The following is a 27,259-nucleotide window of genomic DNA, read 5'->3' on the forward strand; positions in this document are numbered from 1 at the left end:
CACTAACCCACTGTTGGTGGGAATGCAAATTGGTTAAGCCACTTTGGAAGTCAGTCTGGAGATTCCTCAGAAACCTGAATATAACCCTACCACTCAACCCAGCCATCCCACTCCTTGGAATTTACCCAAAGGAAACGAAGTTGGCAAACAAACAAGCTGTCTGCACATTAATGTTTATTGCAGCTCAATTCACAATAGCTAAGACCTGGAACTAACCCAAATGCCCATCAACAGTAGACTGGATAAAGAAATTATGGGACATGTACTCTATCAAATACTATACAGCAGTCAAAAACAGTGAAACCCAGTCATTTGCAACAAGATGGAGGAATTTGGAAAACATCATGCTGAGTGAATTAAGCCAGTCCCAAAGGGACAAATATCATATGTTCTCCCTGATTGGCGACAACTAACTGAGCACCAAAGGGGAAACTTGTTGAAGTGAAATGGACACTGTGAGAAACAGTGACTTGATCAGCTCTTGTCCTGACGGTTGATGTACAATGTAATACTTTATCCATTATAGTATTTTTTTTTGTTCTGGCACTGTTGGTTTTTATTTTCCCGATCAGTTTTAATATTTGTCACATCAGTGTGTAGTGAGTCCTTCCCAGGGGCCCTCAGAAATGGAGAGGGTGGCAGTGACCTCAAAAATGTCATGGAAAATGTGTGTTATAAATAGATGGATTTCACAGGGTTTTTTTTACACTAAAATAAACATCTTTCTTAATTCCATTTTCCATGAACTTTTTGAAGTCCCCCCTTGTATAAGGTTAGAGTGTCATGGCAGGAGGATTGAGTGACCACAGTGGTCACCTTCTAGGGCGTTTCCGGACCTTTCTCCCTATATGCTATATGGGTGGATAGTGGGAGAAGGGCTCAGGAAAGCCTCCATATTTTGAGTTTCTGTATCCAGACCAGATGGGCAAACCTCCCACTGGAGGACCCCCGTGCATTGCAGCCAGGTGCGCGTAACGGATCGAATGAGGGGAGGTGTTGACTGGGACATGAGCGTCACACCACCCTCAAACCACTGGGCCCAAACTAAAGTGCTATCTTCCTTTCTTTCCCTTGTCTGTCTGTCCACCTGCCTGCCCAGTTGTGCTGTACTCGGTGCAGATCTTCACAGGGAACATTCCCGGGGCAGGGACGGATGCCAGGGTCTACATCACCATCTATGGAGACCTGGGGGACACCGGGGAGCGCTACCTTGGCAAGTCAGAGAACCGCACCAACAAGTTCGAGAAAGGAACGGTAGGAGTGGCCGGCTGAGCTGACCCCTTGCTTCTCCTCCCCAGGCCCGTTGTCTGGGGGTCACCTCTTCCTGGTCCTTGGGAAGCCTGGGAAGGTTGTGGGGGTGCCACACACCCTCGTCTGGGCTTTGCCTTTTGTCCTGCAAGTGCAGCCTGTCCCTCTCCTGGCCAAGGCACCTGCCCTGGGTCCTGCATGTGGGGAGTGGTGGAGCAGAAGGGGCCTGGGCAGCCAGAGGCTGGCTTGAGCTGTAGGCCTTTGGCTGTGTGGAAATGGGCCATTTTCAGAAAAGCCAGTTCACCTTGGTTGGGGGGGGGGGTCCATAAACATGGGAGTGAACGCTGCAGAGAGGTGGGGCTGGGCCAGCACAGGCTTGACGGGGCTCTCTCAAGCTTTGACAGACGCCTCACCTAACTGAGCTGCCCTGGTCTCGGTTTTCTTGACTGGGAAGTGAGAGGTCCAATTTGCATTGTGTGGAGCCACGGGAAGTCCCGATCCCTGAGAAACCTCCCAGGGCTATGAATCAGGGAATAGACGGGCACCCCACTCCCCCTCAGGTGGGTCTACTTTGGCCTGGCCTCTCTAGTGAGGTGCCAAGTAGCCTTCCAATTAAGCAAGGAGGTCTGTGGCTATAAGCAGGATTGAAACACCACAGAACCGGGGGCTGCCCCAGGCCCTTGCAGCTCTGACGTGCTGTGATTCCACAGAGGGCCCTCAGAGGGTGGGCATGGCCAGACTTCCCTTCCACACACGTGGCTTCCCTCTCTGCCTCTGCGCTTCTCTCCCTGTGCCCTTCCTGCCTTACTCCCTTCCTGTGATCCATTGCTTCGTTTCTTTTCCACATTCCCCCACGGGCCAGGCTATATCCAGAGGGAAAGAGGTGGAGAGTGCAGGTCTCGACCATGGCCGTGTGTGTACAGGGAATTCATGCAGCAGCCAGCGAGTGTTTGTCAGAGGTCTCCTTCAGCAACCTCACCAGGCATGGCCCTTAGCCATGGATTGCTTGCTCCTGCTGAGCAGGAAATTAGCCCTGGGAGCACACAAGTGAGCGGCATTTAAGTGTGTTTGCTGTAGCACTACCCTACGAGCCTGTGACCCTCTTGGGAGGAGCCCTAGCCTAGTGACCGCATCCCCAGGAGTCAGACTCTAGGGCTCCGATTCATTTCTTCTATCATCTAGATAGTAAACCACTCAGCTTGAACTTCAGTTTCCTGCTTCTGAAGTGGGATTGGAAATGTGATTGCTAATTAGACTTTCAGACTGAAAGGCAGCTGAGATGTGAGAGAAATAATTTTTGAAACATGCGCACGTCCTATGAGAGACTTGTTCGCGGCTCTTGAGAAGTAACTGAGAGGCAGTCTAGCCTCCTCTTCCCATTTTGGAAAAATAGGATGCCAAAGAGTTCATGTGCTGCATGCAGTGGCCTTGACTCAGCACTGAGGTGTAATTGTCAGGGCCCAGACACTGGGGCCAGGTTACCCAAATTCAGATCCTGACGCTCACTAGCTCTGTGATCTTGGGAGAAGCCACTCAGTAAATCTGTGCCTCTGTTTTCTTGCCCATTAAAAATAAAGTTCTTTTAGGGCTGTACAAGTCAACAGACGTAAAACATGCAAAGCATCTAGAACCAAAAGAAGCTGGCTCTTTGTGCCCAGTGTGGTCAAGGCTTAGGAGAACACACCTGCCCTGCCTTTATGGGTGCCTGGTGACCTCACTGTCCACACAGCGGTGTCCTGCATACAGCTGGTTTTGCTCGGGGCTGTAGCTGCACAAACAGTAGGCACTCAATAAACAGGCGTTGAGTGAAGAAATTGAGAAAAGAATTGAAGGTGATGCTGTCTGTCCTCCATGCTCAGATGCGGTTCCTTCCTCTGTCAGCCTTGTCACGTCACAAGCAAACCCCTCGGCCCGTTCTGCTCCCCCACTTTTCCTCCTACCCTCGGGTTCTGACGACCTCCGGGGGAGCTGGAGCTGCTTCTGGCTCAGCTGCTGAGCACCTGAGGACGTCTGCTTCTCCAACACCTGCTCCAGGAGACAGGAGTCAGCCTTGCCCCGCTGTGCCTCGCGGCACCCTGCCTTCTCCCCATCCAGTTACTGGGCCCGGAGGGGCTCCCTTCTAAGTGTCCTGGGAGTCAACTTTGTCACCACTCAGCCCTTCCTAACCTCGCCTCTCTCACTGAACAGCCAGCTCTCCCTGCTCCGGGCCCTGCCCACCTGTCCACCCTCAGGTTTCCTCGGCTCAGCCACCCAAAGCTGCTGGGATCACTCCCTCACTGCAGCCCGTCAGGACTTCCCACAGATCCCACGTCTGACCTGAATCCTTCACTTCCACTGGCTGCTGGGATGACCCCTTCAGACCCCACAGGATGGGCACAGAAGAGGGTCATGCGCCACACAGACCTCCCCAGGCCACCTCACTCGCTTGGGCATTCTCTCCTGCAGCCGGGACTCCCTCCCAGGTTCTCCAGGGAAATTCAAGCCCCTCCCACTATCAGCTCACCTCTCTCAGCGCTTTGACCCTTTGGCTGCCACACCTGAACAGTCCCACACTGTCCTGTCTCTGCCTCTTCCAGACATTTCTCTGGATACATGTACATGTACCCATAGCACATAGGCAGAAAATAGATACCACGTCTTCGCTTGCGTTGGCACTCAGTGCGTTGTCTGGAAGTCCCTTGGTGTTGGCACAGTCAAGCAGAGGAGGAGCTGCCTGTTTCCTGTGACCTCTGCACATGCCACTTCCCATGAGAAAGACTTTTCCAGACTTGCTGTGGGTTCCCCACGCAGCAGACCCCAACCCACGCCTTCCCATGTTCCTCTCTGAAAATCATCGTGCATTCAATGCCCTTCTGCACCTGTGAAGCGCTCACTGGGGACAGATGCAAAGAGCTGGACTTGCCGTGTCCTGGGGTGTGCCCGTTCCTACTGTAATGAACTCAGTTACTAGTGCCCCATGGACCACGCTGATCCTCACCTACTGCCGGCTGTGCACCACCTGCCGCCATTCACCTACACTTCCCTCCATCTGTGGGCAGCCTGCACCTCAGCTGCCTGCAAAACCCAGTCCCACATCTGCAGCTTAATGGCAGCAGCTGGAACCGCCTCCCAGCTCTGCCTCTGGTGCTCACACTGGGTGTGATACCCCGGTGGGAGAGAGTGATCTGTTCAACTCCTCTCTGGGTTCTCAGAGCTCAGCATGGTCTCTCTCACAGTGAGAAAATCTTCTGAAAGGGAAGTGAGTGTGACTCAGGGTCACCTGGCCTCCTCCCCTTCCCCAGGCCCTGTCCCTCTGCTTCCCACCTCCACATTCAACTTCTGCCTTGGCCTCATAGCATTCAAGGCCAGGAATCCACACTTCACTCAGCTCTCCTCTAGAATCTGAGCACCTAGGGGCCACAAAAGGAGGTCTTACCGCACACCCCACCCAAACCTCGGGCCGCCTCTCTCTGCTTCCTCTCCTGCAGCCAGGCAGGAGAGGTCAGCTCCTCCGACTCCCTCCCAGGTCTTCCCATGGGAATTCAAGCCTCCTCCCATTATTCACAATGCTCTCCCCTCGATCAGAGCTTTGATCCTTTGCCTGCCACACCTGGACTTATTCCAAAGCTCTCATCCCAACTAAGGTCATGCAGTTAATGGACCAGGCTGAGCATCCCTCCTCTGTCACGGCCGTGACTTTCAGGCCAGCCCCTCCCACACGGTTCATCTTCCAAACATCCACAGGCTGATCCCAAGAGGAAGCTGAGCAGAGGCAGTTTTCTCTAAGGTGCTGTATACATGAGTGGGCTGTGAATCTGGGCCATTGTAGAAGCGAGGCCTTGGCCTTGGGCATCACCAAGCACTCGTGTTAGGTGTTCCCCCAAGCAGAGAGGTTGGTTCAGCCCAACAGTGGTGGGGGTGGAAGGTTCTGGAAGGACGTGGTTGGAGTGGGGTAAGATGGGGCCCTCCCTCCACTGAGTTCCCACCGCTGGCCTCCCCAGGCCGATACCTTCATTATCGAGGCCGCTGACCTGGGCGTCATCTACAAGATCAAGCTGCGCCACGACAACAGCAAGTGGTGTGCAGACTGGTATGTGGAGAAGGTGGAGATCTGGAACGACACCAATGAGGACGAGTTCCTGTTCCTGTGCGGGCGTTGGCTGTCCCTGAAGAAGGAGGATGGGCGACTCGAGAGGCTCTTCTATGAGAAGGTATGGGCAGGGGCAGGCAGCGGCTGTCCCATGTCCCTGGGGGCAGAATACCAGAGCTGTGATGGGGCTGGGCCATGTGTTTCCCTGCAGGAGTACACTGGGGACCGCAGCAGCAACTGCAGCAGCCCTGCTGACTTCTGGGAAATCGCCCTGAGCTCCAAGATGGCTGACGTCGACATTGAGACTGTGACAGGGCCCATGGCTGACTACGTTCAGGATGGCCCAGGTGAGCCAAGCAGGGAGTTCTTTAGAGAAAGAGTAGGCAGGTGGGAATGGCAAGCTTGTCTCGGATGGGCCACCCTTTAGCCCCACCTCCATGGATGACACAGATCTAATGCTTTGTCATTTACAGTTTCCACACAGCTTCCATTTTCATCCCCCAACAACCCTGCAAGGTGAGAGGGCTCCTTTATGATGGAGAAGGAAAGGGTTGGTGGGTCGGGTGATGATGGCCTTGACCCACTGACCCACCATCAGCAGGGCATTAGCATCAACTCCACCCTCATCCAGACTCTGAGGGTACAGGACCAGCCCAGGGAGTCTGGGACAACCGGAAGGAAGAGCAACAATGAGAATGGCTCACTTGTCAACTGTGTGTCATACACTGCACCCAGCTCTGCAAGTGTAAGGCATGAGGTAGTGAAGGTGGTTCTAACGACAAATCACTTGGCCTTGGACAAATCACTCTCTTGCCTTCAGTTTTTTTCTTCCTCCAAAAAGCAGAATCCTAATTACCTGGCAAGTTTGTTTCACCAGCCAGACTTTTTAAGGTCAGGCAGTTCCGTATCTATTAAACTCTGAAATGCGCTGCCTTTCTCTTTGGTCCTCTTACCATAAGAGCCAGACCAGGGTGATGGCCCCCTCCAGGAGACCACGCAGTGGGTCTGTGGAACCAGATATCCTACCCATTCACACTCCACCCTCTGCAAATGAGTGAAAAGGTCCACAACAGAGTGCTTCTCCTTAATTAAGCACCACGAACACCTGTGAGAAGGTCACTGGGCCTCTCCTTCTCAAGACAGCAAGGCCAAGTGCAGGTGCACTGTGGGGAATCCCAGCCAGGAAGGGCTCCTTTAGAAACTTTTCAAAGAGATGCAGATTTCCTAACCTAGAACCCATTACATCAGGATGGTGTCTCCCAAGCTGGCGAGGAAAATGAGCCAGGAGAAGAATTTCCAGCTTGGATAAGTTAGGAACTGCAAGGAGCAGAGGCTTAACCTGGGAAATTTTCCTTTCTCTCAGGTGAAAGTTTGAAGGTAGGCCATCTGAGACATATAGCAGCTCCGGTGAAGTCAGGGGCCTAGTTCCTTCAGCCTGTTCACTCTGGCAGCCTGACAGTTGACTTCTGTCCTAAGGTTGCCCAGGGTTCCCAGGGAACTGCTGCAGCTCCAGCCATCACATCCACATTCTAAGCAGAGTAAATGGAAGAAGAAGGATCAGAAGAGTACTTCCCATGAAGTCAGACACTCTCAAAACTTTTCCCATAAGTCCACACTTCCTGATGGGTTTTTATGCTAATTAATCTAGTTTGTTTTGGAAATGGATGCCTCCCAGGACCTTCACTTACCACGTGACATATAAAGTGACTTCAAAAAGTTCATGGAAAATGGAAAAGGCAAGTTTATTTTTGTGTAAAACATTTTTGAGATCCATGCCTAGTTTTTTCCTAATAATGACCCATTTCCGTGAACTTGTGGAAGATCTCTTGCATAAAACGCACTATGTTCTTCCCCCTTGTCCTGCTTTCTCTGAGACCTTGCTTTTGCCAAGTTGATTTTGGCTGACTGTGGTAAGCTTTGAGCCTGCCTCGGCGGGCTGCACATAACAGCATGAGAGGCAAGGAAGGTAATTGGCCAAAAGGGTTTTATGTGATTGGCACTCCAGAGAAGTGACAAGGACACTCCTGAGCTTCCCACTGGGAGTTGCCACCTCTCATTCCTTGGAGAGTAGACACTCACCATGGACAGCTCATCACCCTGCAAAGCTCTGCTGTGCTTTGCCTCTGAGCAGGGAGCTGAGGTCAGTACCTTCCAGAAATCATTGCCAAGCGAATACACCTGGTGGGTGGTGCTCTTATCCACCTGGACTGTTACGAAGCTGGGCCCCTGTGATCTCCGCAGTTATCCCTTATTACGTGTCTGTCACCACTGGCAAGCACAAGGACGCGGCCACTGACAGCCGAGCCTTCATCTTGCTCATCGGGGAAGATGACGAGCGTAGTAACCGCATCTGGCTGGACTACCCCCGCGGGAAGAAGGGCTTCAGCTGTGGCTCCGTGGAAGAGTTCTACGTGGGAGGCTTGGATGTGGGCGTCATCAAGAAAATAGAGGTGCTGGTCCCTCAGGGCCTGTGATGGTGACCACCCCCAGTGGGAAAGGAAGGAGCTGATGGGCAGATGGGCTGGATGGGGGTGAAGAGTGGGCGGAGCAACCAACCTAGAGCCCCTTTCAGATCAGGCAGCAGAGAAAGATCTCTCCGCCCCTACTACCAACTAGCCAGGTGATCCTGAGTGAGTCACCTGCCCCTGTAGGTCCCTGGTTTCCACCTACCTAATGAGACTGCCTGTGTACTCATTACTGATTGCTGTGTATTGACATGAACATGTTAGCATACCACAGTGTATGATCTTACAGTTTTATGGGTAGGAGTCCCAGCGTGAGTTACTGGGCCACTGCCCAAGGTCTCCCTGGGCTGGAAGTGCCACAGTCATACCTGAGGCTTGGAGTGTGGCAGAATCTACTTTCTTGGGGCTATGGCACTGAGTCCTTTCCCAGAGGCTACCTACCATGCTGTGCTCTGTGGCACTCTCCAAAGCCTGGCAGTTTGCATGTTCAAGGTCAATGGGATCTCCCTGACTTCTTCCAGCTCTGATGTCTGAACTCTCTCTTAAAGGGCTCACCCACCCAGAGTCATCTCTTGTTTAGCTCAAAGCCATCTGATTAGAGACCTTAATTATTCTGTTTTATTCATTTGAAAGTCAGACACACACACACACACACACACACATGCGCCACAACACAGATCTCATCTGTTGGTTCACTCCCTAAATGCCAGCAACAGCTGGGGCTGGGCCAGGCTGAAGACAGGAGCCTGGAACTCCATCCAGGTGTTCCTTGAGGCATCACCTGCTGCCTCCCTGGGTGTGCATCAGAGGAAGCTAGAAGTGGGAGTTGAGTAAAAATTGAAATCCAGGAGCTCTGATTCGGGCTGTGGGGGTTCCACAGGGCATCTTCACAGCTGTGCCAGATGCCTGCCCTATGAACTTTGATTACCCTCTGCAAAGTTTCTCCTCTTTCATGGGAGGCACTCGAGGCAGTGAGTGCCCAGCATACTGGAAGAAGCACGTTGAGGGTGGCTCCAGACTGGTATGGGGAAGCTGAGCATGGTGCTGTGGTCAGATCCTCATGGGCCTGGTGTGTCCCTCCCAGCTGGGCCACGACGGGGCCTCCCCCGAGAGCTGCTGGCTGGTGGAGGAGCTCTGTTTGGCAGTGCCCACCCAGGGCACCAAGTACACCTTGCGCTGTAACTGCTGGCTCGCCAAGGACCGAGGCGACGGCGTCACCTCCCGTGTCTTCGACCTCCTGGATGCCATGGTGGTGAACATCGGGGTGAAGGTATGGCGGGCACTGAGGGTGTGCACTGCACAGCTAGGACCGTGCAGGTCGGGGTGGGGGCATGGCAAGGAAGACGCAAGAGAGGGGAGCAGGGGGCTCGTCACAGGCTCATTGGCAGGGGCTGCAATCTGCTGTGCTGCTCCAGTTGCTCTGCCAGGGGGCAGGAGCCTGAACACTCCGAACGCAAGTCAGCTGCCTCTCTGGGCCGTGGTCTTCTCACACTGCAGGGAAATGGTGCTTCCCTGTTTCTCACAGTCTGTTCCCTGGAAGACCTTGGTGAGGACCATGGGATCCTCAAGAGCTCATGAAGAGTGTTGCAGGTCACAGCTCAGTGAAGACGTGCAGACCATTGGGCTCACTATGGGGTTCCATCCATGGCACTGAGACAGCCCCAGAGAAAGCTGGCATTTGGGTACTGCGAGCTGTGATCTCCCAGTGCAGCAAATGCTGTCCACAGGAGGTCTTCCCGACCTGGAAAACCCAGAAGTGGGATCTCAGAGTTCCCATGCTGGCTCCACTGCTAGTTGACCAAATGACCTGAGACAAGTTGTATCTACTCACTGGTCAGGGCAAGGCAGTAGGCAGAAAATCTGGGTGCTGGCACCCCCAACACGTGGCCAGTTAGTGGCCCAAAGGCTTCCAGTTCATCTGACCCCATGGGCTCCTGGTTCGAGCCCACAACTGTGAGGTCAACAAAGCCCCAGCCCTGTCTCTGAATCCAAACCGGTGGACTGTCCCACACAGGTAAGTAGAAGTCAGCTGAGCCGGGGCCTGTCCTGCTGCATTGTAGATGGAGATGGCAGGGGGAGAGCTGAGTTCTGGCCTCTGAAAGCCTTAGCAGCAGCAGTGTGGGTGCCTGCCCTTCGCCTGCGGGAGAGCCAGACAGCAGAACTGTTAGCAGCACAGACACCCTCCCCTGCCCCCAGACATCTCCATCTGTGGCCAGATGGACGGCCTGGTTGGGCACAGGATTCACCCGGGCCTCTGCCCTGACCCAGTTCCCAGCCTGTGTGCACCACGCCCCACACATGTGCCCGCCCCACCCAGTGCACCGCATGCTGCTTCCTGCTCTCTGGCCCAGGAAAATCCAGACCCACGCCCCTGCTATTCATGGAACAAAGGAACACAGGTTTGTTGCTCTACAAAGAACCACAGAGCTCTTTGGACTGGTTCTCTCCCCAGGGCACCCGAGCCCAGACCCGAATTACAGGAGCCCTGCTTCCATCTCTTTTTGGAAACATACTGATTACATAAAAAGGGACGTGTCTGTGGAAAGGGAAGAAAAGTGCAGAGAACACAGGTTGGAGGCAGCAGCCCTCAGGGCCGTCTCCAGGGCCACCAGCCACTCATTCTGATCGTTCTAGTTTTTATGCCCATTTGGAGAAGAGCAATAAAGGACCAGGCTCCTACGTTTTTTTCCCAGTTGTCCCCCCTGCCCATCACGAATGCCCTGTCGGATATCTAGGGGGATTTGCCTGGTAAGGCAGGAGGCTCTGCACCCATTCTCTTGGCAAACATGTCCTAAATGCTCCCTCAGGCCAGGCCTGCACAGCATGATTCTAACCTTGTTCTGGAGAAGATGCTGGACGCCGCTGTGGGAAATATCCACGAGGCACAACGGCAAGGCCATGGCCACTCTCACAGTTACCATGGTTTCTGATGCCCAAGGTTTGGGTGGTGGAGACCAGGCACCTGCACAGGTGACACAGGTGTGGCAGCCACAGGGGCAGGGCAAGGCAGGACAGGTACGTTCAGGGCACAGTCCCCCACCCCAGTCCTACCCCTACCTTCAGATCCTGAAGCAGTCCCTGAGCCCCTGGTAGGAAGGGGTGGAGGGAGACTCCGGGACCCGTGAACACTCCAGAATAGCAATGTGGGTGAAGCATCTTGCCACAAGAGCGAAGGCCACCCGGAGAAGGACAGGCTGCTCCCTTGCCCTGCAATGGAGATGGATGTCGTCCTCTTTGGAACAAACAGGCAAAAAGGCAAAGTCCCAATCTAATGTGAAAGATACACATACAGACCATCGTCCATTTCACAGGCTGAGCGAGGCAGAGCTCCCTTAGTTGTCATCCCAGTGGCACTCACAGGTCCTCACCCGCAGATCTCAGGGTGTGCACAGCTGTAGCACAAAGGGAGATGGACACCCAGCACTTCTGCAGCTTTCTGAGGCCTTGCATGTGGCAGGCCTGGCGCAGGGCACCCCTGTGAGTCGTCTGCAGCTGTCACGACTCTGCAAAGAAGTTCATCCCTCTTTGACCATGTGGAGGAAGCAGAGGCTGGCAAGGGTGGGGCACCACCTGAGTTCAGCAGCTGGCAGGTGGCAGGTCTGGGATCAAGTGGAGTTCTACAGGGTTCCAAAGACCCCTGTCCCGTTGCCACACTTTGTTGGTGTGGATGGACTGAGGTTGGGAGTCATCTGACAAAAATCAGCTAGTGCTGGGCCTTTCTGTCATGTTTCTACTGTCCAGAGTGCCCTCTGCCAGACACGGAGCTCCGCCTGGCACTCGACAGAGAGTGACAAGGCCTGACTCGGGCTCTCCCATCACTGACCTTTGATTACAAGGAGGGTCCTTCTCAGAGCCACAGAGCTTGAAGAGTGTGGCGTCTTTCCCTGCTGAGACTGTAGGTGAGGCCAAGGCTCAGAACCCATGTCTCTTTCATGGCAGGTGCTTTACGAAATGACAGTGTGGACAGGTGACGTGGTTGGCGGGGGCACAGACTCCAACATCTTTATGACCCTCTATGGCATCAATGGGAGCACAGAGGAGGTGCAGCTGGACAAAAAGAAAGCCAGGTATCCTTCCCTCCTCACACCCACCCCTCTGCCCCATTCTGCCTTCAGCCATACTGGTTCTTACACCCTCTGCATGCGTGGAAGCTTCCAGTGCCTTGCATGCGACAGGCACACCGTGGTCCACGCAATTCCTCCCCCTTGGAATGCCCTTAACCCACTCTCTTTCTTTTTCAAGGGCTGACTTAAATTTACCTTCTCCTAGGAAGTCTTCCTTGATCTCAACAGTCCGTAGCAATTTCCTTCCTTTATTTCATTTGGTTACCTGAGGATGTTCATCGTAAGTTCTGTAGATTTGCTGATAATATGCTATCATATAATTTCATCATTGTGCTGTGGTATTGCAAGATGTTGACATTACAAGGAACAACAAAATGATTGAAAAAATGGAAAGCGATGAACTTTCAAAACACTTTTGCAGATGACTGACATCTCCTCTGCCCCAAGCTCTGACTCAGGCACTGGAGGGAGCACAGGCAGGTGCCTGTGTCCCCTGAGTGTCTTTCTCAGGACAGCAGCAGCAGCAGCAGCATTGTGTGGGCTTGGTTGGTGCCCTGCCTTGTTCTGAGCCATGTGTTGACACACTAGTCCTTGCTGCGACCCTGTGAGGACCATTTGATCCCCTCCACCATAATGCTGTGGGTCCCTTAGCCAATAAGATGTGGCACTGGGAACTTCTCCCAGATGGCCCCCAGTCCTAAGCCTCAGGTCTACTGCCTCTTAAGGTCGTGATGAGTAGTGGCAATAAAGGTGGAACTCCTGCAATATTTGCTAGCTGTGCCTCTCATTGCATTCCTAGTGTAGACAGTCTTGGGTTTCCCATGCCCAGTTGTTGTCCCCCAAAGACCCCTGGCCCCTGACATCCAAAAAAAAAAAAAAACAGAGGAGCAGATTCAAAGCCCAACCCTAGAATTTGAAAAACTCACCCCAGTCACTTGCCCATGAACCCACAGTGTCCCTTCCCCCAGTTGGAAGGCAGGATGCAGAGTAGCCTCATTCCAAGTCCGCACAGCTCCTAACTCTGGCATTGCATGTAGGGGTGCTCAGTGAGTGCTTCTGGATGTGGTGAGGATGGTGACATTGGTGATGATGGTGATGGAGATGATGGGAATGAGGATGTTGCACCCTTGAAGGTCAGGCAGGGATTCTTTCTCTGAAAGGAGCAGCTTCTAAGAGCAGGAGCTTCATCTGTCCTACACAGCTCATCCCCATAGGTCTAACAAGAACCACCTTCCTTCCTCCCCTTAGCACTTCTGCTTTCATTGCACAACTCCCATTTCCTCCTGAAATCTTTCCCAGAGCAACTAGGAATGTTGATGATGATAAGGCTAATGTTTATCAAGCCAAGAACTATCATAAGTATTTTTCAATATCCATTAACTCATCACCTTGTAATCTGCATTGTTACCATCTCTACTTTAAAAATAAGGGGACTGAGGCACAAAGAGACAAAGGAACCTTCCAAGGTCACCTAGTTAGTAGTGAGGAAAGGATGGGGATTTGAACTTAGGCATTTGTGGACATAAAGACCAAATGAGATCAAGTTAACCACCATTACCTGAGGTGGGAAAGTTTTAGAACAAGGCACTATTTTTGGCACAGTGAAGCTGCAAGCTAGCCAGAACCAGGGCATCTTGTGTGATTGGATTAGAGTGCATTTGGGTTTCTGGTTGGTCTTACATTTTGGAGTTGGGGACAACAAGGAAGCTGGTAGCCATTGACCAAGGCCTGACCCTCTGGCCCATTGCTGTAGAGGGCATGGTTTCCTGGAATGACCCCTGAGGAGAAGGGTGACAGATTTCTATGATCACACATGGCTGGTGTGTAGTCCCCTAGAGTCTTCACCTCATTATTGGATTCTCATCTTCATCCAACCCCCAATTCCTGAGTCTCCTCTCATTAACTATCCCATGGTACATTGCCCTTGATTTTCTATCTGCCTGAACCATAACTGCTAATGGGAGAGGTAGACATCCCTGGGAGTATCGAAACTCTAAAATTTTTGCCTGAAAATGCCAGTGTTATAAATACAACCATATTGTAAATGCTTTGAGGTGTGTTGCTAGTGAGGGGTTTTTGTTTTGTTTTTGAATACAAATTTAGTTTGTGGGGAGAACCACCTACCTGTTCCTAATTAGCTTGCAAGCTCAAAGCTCTTCCCCAAGGCATGCTTTGCTTCCTTGTGTTTGCATGTGGCCGATGTTTCCATTGTGTCTTGGGGTCCTTAGGGTGCCTGCATCTCAGCTGGGGCATTTGGCTAGAAAGACCCACTGGGCATGCATCAGAGGCACAGCCTGTTACTGTGCCAGGAGGTGCGCCTCTAGGAAATGGGTGTGGTCAGAGCAGAGGCTCAAATGCACCTGCGCACATGTGCAAGGCATTGTGGGTGTTTGCCACTGCAGCGCCAAGCTTCCCAGATGCTCCACCCAGAGGCCAAAGCTTAAAAGGATCAGGAGCAATTCACCCCACCCTACCCCCTAACTAAATTCCGAACTTCTCTTGCAGTTTGGGGGAAGTTGTTAGGGTAAACTGTCACGCACATCCTAAGATGATGCTAAAATTCAAGAAGACTCTCCAGGCATGGAATTTGAGGCAACTGGTGTCCAGTGAGCTCCTTGTAGATGAAGGCGTGTGGTTTGTCCATGACAGGATATAGATGCCTGCGAGGAGTCAGTCCTAGGTCTGGGACAGGCTTAATGAACCACAGATTTCTTTGGGGGTAAAAGGCATTGGTGGAGTCGTATGGCATGTGCCCTTGAGGGCGGGCCTTGGCCGTTGCTAAGGCTTACTACCCAGAGCCTGAGGAGAAGCGGCTGAGCTGAGAATGGAAGCCGAGAGCAGAGGCCCGATGGAGACTTCAACCAAGCTCTCAGGAGGTCAGGAGCCATCTGGCCGTGAGTATGGCCATGTAGTAAGACTGCAAGCCTGGAGTCTTTCTTCCACATCTTTGTCACTTGGATTTTAGGATCTCTGATTAGCAAAAAGTTCTGATAATTGTGGGGAGCAACTCGGACTAGACTAAGTTACTGGAATTAAGACTTATTCTATGCATCTGCTCTCCCACAATATGGCGCTGAGAAGGGAGAAATAGCTTCTACACAGCTGCCTCCAGTTCAACCAATAAACTGTAGGACCTACTCCTGATTGGAGGAGAGCAGCGTACTCGGCGTGTGGGCAGCCAAGTTGGGATTGGTGGAAGAGGACTATAAAGGAGGAGAGAGACAACATGCACCAGGAACATCTATCTGAAGGAACACCTGTGCAGCCCCCGAGAGAGCCGGCCGGCGGTGTGCTGCTCCCCCGCGGAAGTGGGGAAAGTGGCCAGGGGGAACCGCCCTTCCACGGAGGTGGAAGGGTCGGTAGCCAACCCGGGAAGAACCAGCAGCAAACCCGGGGAGGGCCGAGCAGACGAAAGAACAGCGCAGGGTCCTGTGTCGTTCCTCCACGAAGAGGGGGAGCGACAATAATGGAGAGGGCCCATCCTTAGGGGCTGTAGGGTAAGGGGAGGCTGATTCCTTCTCGGGGGGCTTGGAGGTGAGTCCCAGGGGAGAGCAGGGGTGGCTCTTCCAGCTGAGAGAAGAGCAAGTGTCTTCTACCTTTCAGTTGTCCAGAGGAAAAGCTTGTTTCTCTCCCTCCTTACACTTGTCCCACCAAAAAAACCCTCCAGAAACCAAAGCTACTTGGCTGAATTCAAAGGGTAAGAATTAAAGAAAGAGAAAGGCGAGGAGTTCTAAAGCTCTTCCGGCCTGAAGAACTGTCCTCATGGCAGTGGTAAGGAGGGAATGAGTTGCAAGGTGAGTTGAGAGGGTCTCACTGCACATTGTGTGTGCCATGCTCATCTTCTTGCTGTTTCCCTGAGCAGAGGGAGACGCAGGACTTAAATGAGAGCAGGAGGGATGGGCACACACTGGGAAAGAATTTGGTTTTACTTCTAATGATCTTAAAGTACATGCACGAGCAAGTTGTCAACAAAGATTAGGTTTCCGTCCGCCCCGACCTTTCCGACTAGGATCAGTGGGTTCTCCACTTGCAGTGTTTACAGCTGCGGTCCCCCACTGGCTGTGGCCTCGGTTTCTGGAAAGATGTCTTGTATCCAAGGAAGCATAACAGTCGCCTCGCAGCACCACCACTTCAGGGCCAGCGGCATTACCCCCCGGGCCGTATCAACAGCGCCGTCTGGAACCAGCCAGCAGTCAAGCGATCAGTCGGCAGGGAAGGTCACGTGGCACACGTGGTGCTGCAGAGACAGCAGCGTGGAATAAAGACAGCATCTCTGAGATGATGAGGGCATTCGGCAGAAAGAGAACCACAGCAACAAAGCAGCGCTGCCTTCGGTTTGCCCGCTGCTTCACAGTGTTGGTGGTGTTTCCCAGCCCTGGGCTGTGCACAGGTTGCAACAACAGCAACAAAAACACAACAACCCAAAATGTGAATGGTTGTGCAGTGCACAACCTGCCCTACCATTCATGGTGGCCCTGTCACTCATGGACTCCCCTTTAAAGCTTTCCAGGTATGGGGTGCTTTTTATGTTGTAAGATGATTTCAAACCCACTTGGTCTTCTTGGCAGGTTTGTTCTATTGCAGGGCTGGTGCCGCTGTCCCCAGACCACAGATGAGGAAACCAAGTCCTGAGATGCACTGTGTTGTAGGTGATTGGCAGAGTGAGATTAGCACTCAGAGCTGGCAGTGCTTGGCTCAGAGTGATTTCTGCCTGCCTCTGCCTTGCAGAAGCACATCTGGATGAAAGACAAGGGCTGTTGGGGAGTTCCTGGGAGCAGGGAGAGGGCTGAGTAAAGGCCTCATCTTCTCTCCTCGCCCCAAATCTGGTCTCTGCCATGGCCAACTTCCCCTCTTCCTCCTCCTCCTCTCCCCCAACCAGGTTCGAGCGGGAACAGAACGACACCTTCCTCATGGAGATCCTGGACATCGCCCCCTTCACCAAGATGCGGATCCGGATCGACGGCCTGGGCAGCCGGCCCGAGTGGTTCCTGGAGAGGGTAGGGTGTCTGACCCTCCCTTCCCCTCCCCTCCAGCCCCTGCCGCTTCCTTCCTGTCTCTCGGGTTGTCAGGAGACCTTGTGACAGCAACAAATGTCACCCTAGGTAGAAGGTTATTGCATGAACCCATCCTGGGTAACCCAGCAGCCCTCTAGCAGGCATTTGTCAGAGAGCACAGTTCTGGTTGTTCATGTCCAGTGAGAACTGAGTCACTGCCAGAGAGCACAGCAGGTACAGCCAACGTGACAGGGACCCAGCCTGCAGTCAGGTCCCCCCTACCGGGGTGGGCTTGTTGGAGGATGGGAGCTGGGGAGAATTGTGCAAGGAGCACCAAGACCTGGGACAGACAGAGGCTCTCACATGGGGATGTCAGGATGGCAGGGGAGCATCTGTGCTCCTGTGACCACGCCCTTAGGCAGCTGGCTCTTTGCATCTCAGGCCTCTGCTGCCTCCCAGGGAAGGCGTCAGAGCCATCAACACTCCAGCTGCGGATCCTGCAACTGGGCTGACAGCAGCCTGGGAGCTGACACGTGGGATCTTCAAGGGCCAATAACAACCTGGGGTTCCTTAGTTCTGCCTGCGCCCTCTGCCCCTGCCCACTCTCACACACACCTGCACATGTACAGACACACGCGTGTGTACATGTACACACGCATGCATGCACATGTGTAAACAGCCATAGACTCGAGTTCCCCCAAGAAAAGAAGGTTGCTGCTCCTTAGGACGCCTCTTGCATGGTTTCCTCATCTTCGTGAGGCTGCCCAGAGCAGGGTCATGAAGTAGCTCACTGTTCTGGAATGGAGAGGAGAGTGCCCAGAGCCATAGTAGGAACTGTGCGAGTCAGGAGGCCCAGCTGTTTCCTGCGCTAAGTGTGGCCCGAAGCTGGAGACCATTGGCAGCCCAGCAGGGCCTTCATTCAGCCCTACAGTCATGGCCAGGTCAATGGCTATGACGGCAGATGTCACTCTTACACACATGTGGCCTCAGTGTCCCATGAGCCCCGGGTTCTCCAACACATGTGGTGCTGGCATGGTACCTGCTCACCTGTACAACGCACATGAGGGTCCTGGGGCTGCCGACGAATCGCACAGATTGGAGTCTTAGAACAGCAGTCATTTGTTCTCCCGCAGCTCTGGTGTCTGGGATTTCAAGATCAGGGTGTTGGGAAGGCCACGCTCCCTCGCTGGGCTGGGGGAAGCATCTGTTCCAGGCCTGTCTCCCAGCTGCTGCTGGTTCCTTGTCCTGTGGCAGCCTTATGCAGTCTTCACACAGCATCTCCATGCCTGAGTTTCCCCAGGTGTAAGGTATAAGGACATTGGACATATTGGATCAGGGCTTACCCTAATGACCTCATGTGAACTAATTACACCAGTAACAGCCTTTTTTCTAAGCAAGACCATGTTCTGAGGGACTACAGGTTAGCAATTCAACATGTGAATTTGCAAGGGACACAATTCAACCAGTAACACAAAGCCTGCCAATCCTGCCTGGTCAGCCCACACTGCCCAGGTCCACCGTGCACTATCTGTGCCAAGTCCCTTCAGCATCTGCTTTCCCCATTCAGCCACTAGCAGGTTTTCCTCACGCCAACAACAAGGTGCCCACACCAAGGATGTCAGTACCCTGCTCCCAGGAGTTTGTGGCTGACAATGGCTTGATCCATCTTTTCTGCCCCTCATTCAGCAAAAAAATGAAAAGGCCTATAGGCACCTGTCAGGATTTCTAGTCCCCAAGCCAGGGTTCTCTCTATGGGGTTCAGGACCCATTCCACACCCCAAGTCTGAGTCACAAGGGCTTGTCTCAGATCCAGGGTGTTGGGTCGCCGTGTTCAGTGGAGGGGCTGCATTGCAAGTAGGGGGCTGGTGGAGGGGAGGGAGAGCGTTTCCCCACCGGCCTTCTCTCCCCAGATCCTGCTGAAGAACATGAACACGGGAGATCTGACCATGTTCTACTACGGAGACTGGCTGTCCCAGCGGAAGGGCAAGAAGACCCTGGTGTGCGAGATGTGTGCAGTCATCGATGGGGAGGAGATGATGGAGTGGACCTCCTACACGGTCACGGTGAAGACCAGCGACATCCTGGGTGAGTGAGGATGCCTCTCCCACGTGGCTGCCTCTATCTGTGTCCCCACTCAGAAATCCTGGCCCAGGCTCTGGTTTCGATGGCCCCTCCAGAGGCTGTCAATCCATGTCTTTGTCACGGTGTCACTTCCTGTCTGAACAAAATATTTCTTCCCAGAGACAGCAAGAACCCCTTTGCTAAAATAGTATAGGAGCTTGGCTCAGAGCATGCTCTACCTGACGGCCCAGCCCTGAGCCACGTGCCTCAGGCGCCCTTGGGCTCCTGTCTTCCATCCCTGTGCTAGGTGACCATCTGCTATGTGCCAGCTTTGGGCTGTGGGGCAGGGATGTAGCCCCAGAGCCCTTGCAGGTCTGAGGCTCTGACAGACGCTGGCCCAGCATGCTGTGGTCGAGCGTGGAGGAGGGTGTCTAACCCACCTGGGAACCAGGAGCAAGGAGCTTGGGCGAGGCTTCCCCAAGTAATGTCAAAGTCAAGTCCAGAAAAGCATGCAAAAGTCACTTATGCATATGGGATACCAGAGGAAGGGCCATGCAAGCAAAAGTCCTAGTGTGTGCAAAGGCTGGGAGCTGTGATGAATACACGTTCAGCTTGGGGGCGGTGCCTTCTGTCTGCACCCTCCTGTCCCAAGCCTGCCCTCCAGGAGCCATTGCCAGCAATCTGGCAAACTTACTCCCAGGGACTACCTTGTTGTTCATGGTAGCTTATGTTTTCAACAGAGGCTCTTATGTGGGGATGTCAGGACGGCAGGGGAGCATCTGTGCTCCTGTGACCACGCCCTTAGACAGCTGGCTCTTTGCATCTCTGGCCTCTGCCGCCTCCCAGGGAAGGTGTCAGAGCCCAGCCATCAACACTCAGGCTTCGGATCCTGCAGCTGGGCTGAAAGCAACCTGGGAGCTGACACGTGGGATCTTCAAGGGCCAATAACAACCTGGGGTTCCTTAGTTCTGCCTGCCCACTCTCACACACACCTGCACATGCACAAACACACACATGTGTACATGTACACACGCATGCATGCACATGTGTAAAGAAATGGTAGGACTCCAGACATAAGTGATGAGTCAGCAAATCTGACCAAGAGCCAGGCATAAGTGATGACTCAGCAAATCTGCTCAAGTTTGTTTTAGGCTCCTCCCTTCTCCCCCCGCCCCCCACCAAGGTGGAGCCTACACCCTGATTGTTTAAAGCTGCAAGCACCAGCATACTTTCATGTGCATTGGGAAGTCCACTGATAACAGGGTGTATATCAGAACACCATCACAGGGCCATCTCTTCCAGAAGCATTTGCTGTTTGACAGGGACCAGCACCTCTATGTGTCTTAAGTAGATAACAAGAAGCGCTCATGTAGGAGTCGACTGGAGTCGACGCGGCTTCCTGTTAAACCTCCGTAGCACAGGAGATGGCCTGTCATTTTACCTGTAAGGCCAGGCCACATGGAAAGCCTTTTCAGTGCGGACGCGTTTCCCCAGAAATAGATGCGTCTGTACTGAGCCACCCACGCTTGCTGACTACGGCTTCAGACAGACCAACGGCATGTGCAAAGCACAAGGTGAAAGATAACGCTTGGAGGCCTGGAAGTCCCAGCATGCTAGCTGGCTTTTCCCACCTCTGCCTTGCCCTTGCTGGCTCTAAATTGTGGCCTCCTGCACCCCCACCCCGGTTGCTCCTCCAAGTCCAGGCGCAAGGCCAGAGGAGGCCGACTGTGTGTCGAGAGGCTGGCGTCTGCAGCCTTACCATGTGCACCTCCACCCCCAGGAGCAGGCACTGATGCCAACGTGTTCATCATCATCTTCGGGGAGAACGGGGACAGCGGGACCCTGCCCCTGAAGCAGTCAGCCAACTGGAACAAGTTTGAGCGGAACAACACGGACACGTTCAGCTTCCCCGACATGCTGAGCCTGGGTCACCTCTGCAAGCTGAGGGTGTGGCATGACAACAAAGGTAGCTCCGCCCCCAGGGCTGGTGTGGCCAGGAGGGCAGCCCCCAACCTTATCCCTGCGCCTCTCCCTGGCCCCTGGCAGGCAGCTCATCATGGCGGGGATAGCTTTAAATGGCCTCATGGGCTAGAGAGAGCCGGTGTCTCTGGGCAGGCCCTGGGAGGCGGCTCAGCTCCTCCTGCTTGCTCCCCAGGCTATTAGTGGGTCTTCATTTTCCTGCGGGTTGGGAGCATTAGTTCTACTCAGCTCAGGTATAAAAATCAAGAAAAAAGGGCCATCGTACCGAATTCCCTTCTGATAGGTTTTCTGTAAAGGATTGTGTTTATTTACTTGGGACAGGAAGTCTAAAAGTCGTGGGATTCACCTAGAAATATAAACCAGGAAATTAGAAGGCAACTGAGAAATGTGTTTTTGACTTTGAAGTACCTAAGGAATAATTATCGCTTGTGTAACTGTGGTGAAGTCCACATTGGCCACATTTTTTGATTGTTATTTGTGGTCTTTAGGCCACTGCATTTCTTGTACGTTCTATTCCATCTCTGATACGTTCTAATTAGAGTGGAGTTGTTCACCATTCAGCTTCACCCTCTGGATGCACACACTGCTGCTTTCTTTTTTTTTTTAAGATTTAATTATTTATTTGAAGGGCAGAGTTACAGAGAGGCAGAAGCGGGGGGGGGGGGTCTTCCATCCACTGGTTCACTCCCCCAGACAGCCACAACAGCCTGAGCTGGGCCGATCCGAAGCTGGGAGCCAGGAGCTTCTTCCAGGTCTCCCATGGGGGTGCAGGGGCCCAAGGACTTGGGCCATTTTCTGCTGCTTTCCTAGGCCATAGCAGAGAGCTGGACCAGAAGTGGAGCAGCTGGGACTCGAACCGGCACACATATGGGTTGCTGGCACTGTAGGTGGTGGCTTTACCCGCTATGCCACAGCACCAGCCCCAGTACTGCTTTCTTTCTTTCTTTTTTTTTTTCAAAGATTTATTTATTTATTTGAAATAATATACAGAGAGAGGAGAGGCAGAGAGAGAGAAAGTCTTCCGTCTGATGGTTCACTCCCCAATTGGCCACAACGGCTGGAGCTGCACCCATCCAAAGCCAGGAGCCAAGAGCTTCTTCCAGGTCACCCACATGGGTGCAGGGGCCCAAGGACTTGGGCCGTCTTCCACTGCTTTCCCAGGCCATAGTAGAGAGCTGGACTGGAAGTGGGGCAGCCGGGTCTCGAACTGGCACCCATATGGGATGCTGGAGCTTCAGGCCAGGGCCTTAACCCACTGCACCACAGCGCTGGCCCCAGTACTGCTTTCTTAACTCATCTCAGTGCCTTTGGTCAAAACCAGCCTTGGCCCACTGTCTGCCCAAGGCCTTCTCCAGGCTTTTCTGAATCCTGTCCCCGCTTCTCCAAGTCACCCAGAGCTCTCCTGTATTTCTCCTAACTCCTTCCAAATCCCCACTGAGGCCACACCCAAGGTCCCTGGTCACAGGTGAAACCCGACTTGGCAGTTTACAGCCTGTCTTCCTAAAGTAGCTTGACTACTTCACTTTAACATGAGCTCAACAGTTAAAAAGTTTCCCCATCACACGGAATAAGCTCAGATTAGGCACAGATAAAACTGACTTCAAAGCAGTAAAATAGCAAACACTTGTACAGCGCTCCATGGTGTTCAGATTTCAGTGTATCCATTCAGTCATTCACATAACAAACACCTAAAGTGTTCACAGCATACTTGGAACTCTGGTTTCTACTAAAGATACAGACATTGGATCCCAAAAAACACCTTGCGAATTATCACAGCCAAAGCACTTTGTCATCTTTTTTTTCTACAACCAAGGCCTACAGAGGCCCAGGGGGGTTTGAATGCCTTAGTCTTCAACACACAGCAAGAAAGAAACACAGCAGCACTCAAGTCCAGGCCTCCTGATGCCTATTCGGAGGCACTGTGCAGCGGGCCAGCCCTCGCTGCCTGTCCCTCACCAGCCACTGTGCTGAGGCTTGAATAAGAAGACGTAGCAATGAGGGCCAGTCTCCATCTCCATCTCTGTGTGCTGTGCCCCTTGTGCCCCCACCGCTGTGTTGTCCAAGGCTACAGTGGATGGGGACTTTCTTCACTACTTCTTAGCCGAGTGGCATCATGTGTCTGTGGAGAGAAACTCACAAGACATTCTCAGCTGTCCTTTCTGAGCCCCTCCCTTCCCCTGGAAGGAAGCAAGCAAAGCACTCTGGGAAAGAAGAGACGGTATTGCCAGGAGGCCTGGACTGCTCCTTCAGTCTTCAGCCACACCACGAGACCCAAGAGCAAGAGGTTCCCTGACCACCGTTCCGTCAGGCCAGAAACCTGGATGTACACGGTGATGACTCTCCTTTCCCAAGAAGGGAAGCTAGTGCCAGGGCCATTTACAGTTGTGGGTGCTGCATTCATGGGCATGGTCAGAAGGACTTGGGGGGGCAGTGCTGTGGCACAGTGGGTTAAAGCTCTGGCCTGAGTGCCAGCATCCCACGTGGGCGCTGGTTTGAGACCCAGCTGCTCTGCTGCCAATCCAGCTCTCTGCTATGGCCTGGGAAAGTGGTGGCAGATGGCCCAAGTCCTTGGACCCCTGTGCCTGCATAGGAGACCCAGAAGAAGCTCCTGGCCCCTGGCTTTGGATCAGCACAGCTCCGGCTATTGTGGCCATTTGGGGAGTGAACCAGTGGATGGAAGACCTCTCTTTCTGCAGAGTGGGCCTATGAAGCAGTGGTAAAGATGCTGCTTGGGACACCCACATCCTATATCAGAGTGCTTGTGTTTGAGTCCTGACTCTGCTTCCAATTCCAGCTTCCCACTGATGCACATCTTTGGAGGGAGCAGCTCAAGTTACTTGGGTCCCTGCCACCCACATGGGAGGCCTGAGTTGACTTCTGGACTCCCAGCTTCAGCCTGGCCCAGCCCTAGCTCTTGCAGGAATTTGGGGAATGAATGAGTGGATACAAGATCTCCTTCCCTCCCTCCTCTGTCTCTACCTTTCAAATGAAAATATTTTTAAAAATAAAAACAAAAGAGATAGGGATGTGCATTGTGGTGCACAAGTTAGGAGTGCCTGGGATGGAGTCCTGCCTCAGCTTCCCATCAGCCTTCCTGCTAAAACACACCCTGAAAGGTAGCACATTATGCCCTAAGTACTTGGGTCCTCTGCCACACATATGGGAGACCTGGATGGAGTTTCTGGCTTCTGGCTCTGGTGGAGTGACCCAGCAGAGGGAAGATCTTTCTCTCTCTCCATCTCTCTCTCTCTCTCTCTCTCTCTCTCAACATGTCACTGTGCCTTTCAAATACATAAAAAGGTAACCTTAAATAAAAATGATAAAGACCACACTTCTGGGGACAATTACCCAACAGTTTTTGGGTCTGTGGCGCTGTCCAGGGTTCTGACTCCTCCATGTCTTCTCCTGGCTATGAGCTCCATAGCCTGATCTAGGGTTCCTGTGTCAGGAATGACTTTTTTTGGTTAAGGTTTTAATTATATATTTGAGAGGCAGAGTTACAGACAGAGAGTGGGAGAGACAAAGAGATCTAACATATGCTAGTTCACTCCCCAAATGGCCACGACTAGAGCTGGGCCAATCTCAAGCCAGGAGCCAGGAGCTTCCTCCAGGTGTCCGATGCCAGTGCAGTGGCCCAAGCACTTAGGCCATCTTTCACTGCCCTCCTAGGCACATTAGCAGAGAACTGGATCAGAAATGGAGCAGCCAGGACTCAAACTGGTACCCAATGGGATGCCAGCACTGTGGGCAGAGGCTTAATCTACTATAGTGCCAGCCCCAGGACTGACTTATTTCAACCTGACCTGCAATGGACATCCAGATACCTGGCAAGATGGCCAAAATTACTGGGCCTCTTTACAGTGTAAAGGCAGAGAATTGCCACCTCCAAGTTAGAGTTCACTTGTGTATCTCCTGCCAGTAAAGGCCACTCTCTCCATTGTACCATACTCAACTCTGAGCCCCATTTCTCTAAGTCCTGTGTTTCATGGCTGACTTCTCTGGTTGCTGCCACATCTTCAATGTCTGCCCTCACCTTCAAGTCTGTTTCTCAGGGTGAACCTTCCAGAGTCTGCCTCCAGGCTATATGCCCTTCCTTCCAAACCACTGAGGAAAGTAAAGCTGGTATGTTTGAGAAGAATGTTGAAAAACCCATGCTGTAGCATTGCAGGATTCAAGGTTGAAGCGTTGCTGTTTTCCCCCTTTCTTGTTTTCTTCCTCTTATCTGACATGTCCTCTCCTTGGACAAAGTGAGCCATCCAGGCCTTTTACTGCTGTAGCCCCAAAAATCCCCACAATTCCAACACTGACACCAGTTAAAAAATCAAGTCCAGTTGGTCCTCATTTTTCACAGTCGGTATATTCTATAGAGTTGCCATGATTTCACTAACGCATAAATACGGAACCAATGCTCCCAGGGGAATAAAGGACTGGGTCCCTCATGGCTTCCTCTTGTTACAAAGTTTTCATCACCTGATCAACACATAACCTGTTTGATTGTGTTTTTGCTTAGATACATCTTATTAATATATATTTTGGTTCATTAACATTGAACTTAGTACCAACAGCATTGTAACTTGTGCCTGAGTGAAGCCTATTTAACATGGGATTTTTCTGTAAGGCACGTTTGCAGCCTTTCTGCATTTAGGAATGTCAAACAGCACTTCAGCTTGGGGGCCAAATACTCTGTTTGTGGACAGTTTTTAAGCAATGAACTTAACCCAACAAAAGCATACAAAAAAGTGAAGAGCATGGCACTAAATAGATCAAGATAGGACGCTTGTTTATGGTATAAGAGCGGAAACAAGAGGGCAGTGTTGCCTTGTTCCATCTCAGCTGAAACGTGTGCATCGGGCAACTGAGACTTCTCGCCACTCTGCCTCTGTTCACAAATAACCACTTGAGTGTGAATTTGGAGGTCGCAAATAAATTCTGGCAAATAGGCCCATCTGGGAAGACGCAACATGAACAGTGAAGACTGAGTGCATCTACTGAGCCCTTACTCTCAGGCGTTGTGTTCAGCGCTGGTGAAAGAATGGTGAACAGCCCACAAGGTTCCTGTCATCTGGAAATGAACTTCTAACCAAAAAACCACCTTTATTGAGTAAGCAAATGATCCAAATAGTGATGAGTCTTTAAGGTGGAAGTCCACAGGGCACGAATTGGAGGACTCAGGCAAGACCTCTCTGAGGATGTGATTTTTCAGCTGAGACCTGAGGGAGGATCAGGAGTAGATATTAGGTGAAGTATGGTGTTTTCTAAAAATGGAGAAGCACATTTGAAGCAGAGTGAATAGCAAATATCAAAGCCCTGAAATAGAAGACTTTTTCATATGTGCCAGAAACAAAAGGAAAATTCAGAATGGCTACAAAATAGGGAAATGGAGGTAGGAGATAGAAAATATCCAGGAAGCAAGCAAGGTGTGATAGTAGAATCTGTCTCAAAGATCAGATCTTTGTCCTAGCTTTGTGCTGAGAAACCATCAGAGATCTCAGTCACCAGAGCCACTTGGGGAGCACTATTGCAATATCTGGACGGCATAGCTTAAGTGAGGGAAAATGAACTTCAAATGATGGTCAAGAGATTTGTGAAGAAGGATGATGATTTTGTAATATGGTAACAGTAGAAATGGAGAAAAGAGTAGAGAGAGCTGAGAAATAGTGAAGGCAGAGTACTTGTTAATATTTGGCTGAGAAGACTTGAGCAAGAACAGTGAGGACTCTGGAGAGCTGTCTTCATCCAGAGAAGTTCAATGTGAAGACCTAAGAGACATCCAAGGGGTGATGTCCAGTAAAGGAGCGGGGGTGGTCAGGACCTCAGGAGGAAAACTAGTTGTTAGTGCAGAGACAATATTAAAGCCATGAGTGACAGAGTCTGTGGTGAAGGTGTAGCTTGAGAAAAACAGAGGTTGCTTAGAACTACATTTACAATACCCAGAAAATTCTAACATTTCAAGTTAGATCCTGGAAAAGAAGGAAGAGGAGGGAAAATGACTTCCATGTCTTGTACTTTCAGGCTGAAATGTATTTGGGGGGAAGATCTTATCTGGGCTACTCTGTAAAGCTGAGGATTGTTCACTAGCCAGGGAATCCCAAGATAGAGTGCATTGGCTCCCATTGCATGCTTTTCTTGACATAAACTTAATAGGGGAAATGAGAAAACCACATTTGTTTTCAAATAGCAAATCTATTCAAAACACTGAATATGTTTATTTATCCTTAGCAAATCCCCAGAATCCCTTGATGAGAAATTGTGTTACATAACCAAATATGTAAGTCACTGTAAGGGAGAAAGGAGGAAGGGGGAGATGAACATATGAACATTGTTCTGTCATTTATGGATTTATATTTATCAGATGAAAGTACTCTTCCTTGCCTCCTA

The 27,259-nt window shown here is 51.9% G+C and overlaps 1 protein-coding gene across 8 annotated transcripts in view; it reads left to right on the top strand.

Annotated features, from left to right (window-relative positions):
• The window catches only part of LOXHD1 (lipoxygenase homology PLAT domains 1), a 186,738-nt gene that overhangs the window by 137,589 nt on the left and 21,890 nt on the right, over window positions 1–27,259 (top strand). For all 8 annotated transcript variants that reach the window (XM_051851250.2, XM_070050246.1, XM_051851254.2 and 5 more), the window contains 9 exons: window positions 1,100–1,254; window positions 5,229–5,438; window positions 5,529–5,664; window positions 7,559–7,767; window positions 8,867–9,052; window positions 11,722–11,849; window positions 16,726–16,843; window positions 18,751–18,925; window positions 20,682–20,867. In XM_051851250.2, the coding sequence (XP_051707210.2) occupies window positions 1,100–1,254; window positions 5,229–5,438; window positions 5,529–5,664; window positions 7,559–7,767; window positions 8,867–9,052; window positions 11,722–11,849; window positions 16,726–16,843; window positions 18,751–18,925; window positions 20,682–20,867 (1,503 nt within the window). The remainder of the gene's footprint in view (window positions 1–1,099; window positions 1,255–5,228; window positions 5,439–5,528; window positions 5,665–7,558; window positions 7,768–8,866; window positions 9,053–11,721; window positions 11,850–16,725; window positions 16,844–18,750; window positions 18,926–20,681; window positions 20,868–27,259) is intronic.

Source organism: Oryctolagus cuniculus, chromosome 10 (genome assembly GCF_964237555.1).
Source record: "Oryctolagus cuniculus chromosome 10, mOryCun1.1, whole genome shotgun sequence".
Classification (NCBI taxonomy): domain Eukaryota; kingdom Metazoa; phylum Chordata; class Mammalia; order Lagomorpha; family Leporidae; genus Oryctolagus; species Oryctolagus cuniculus.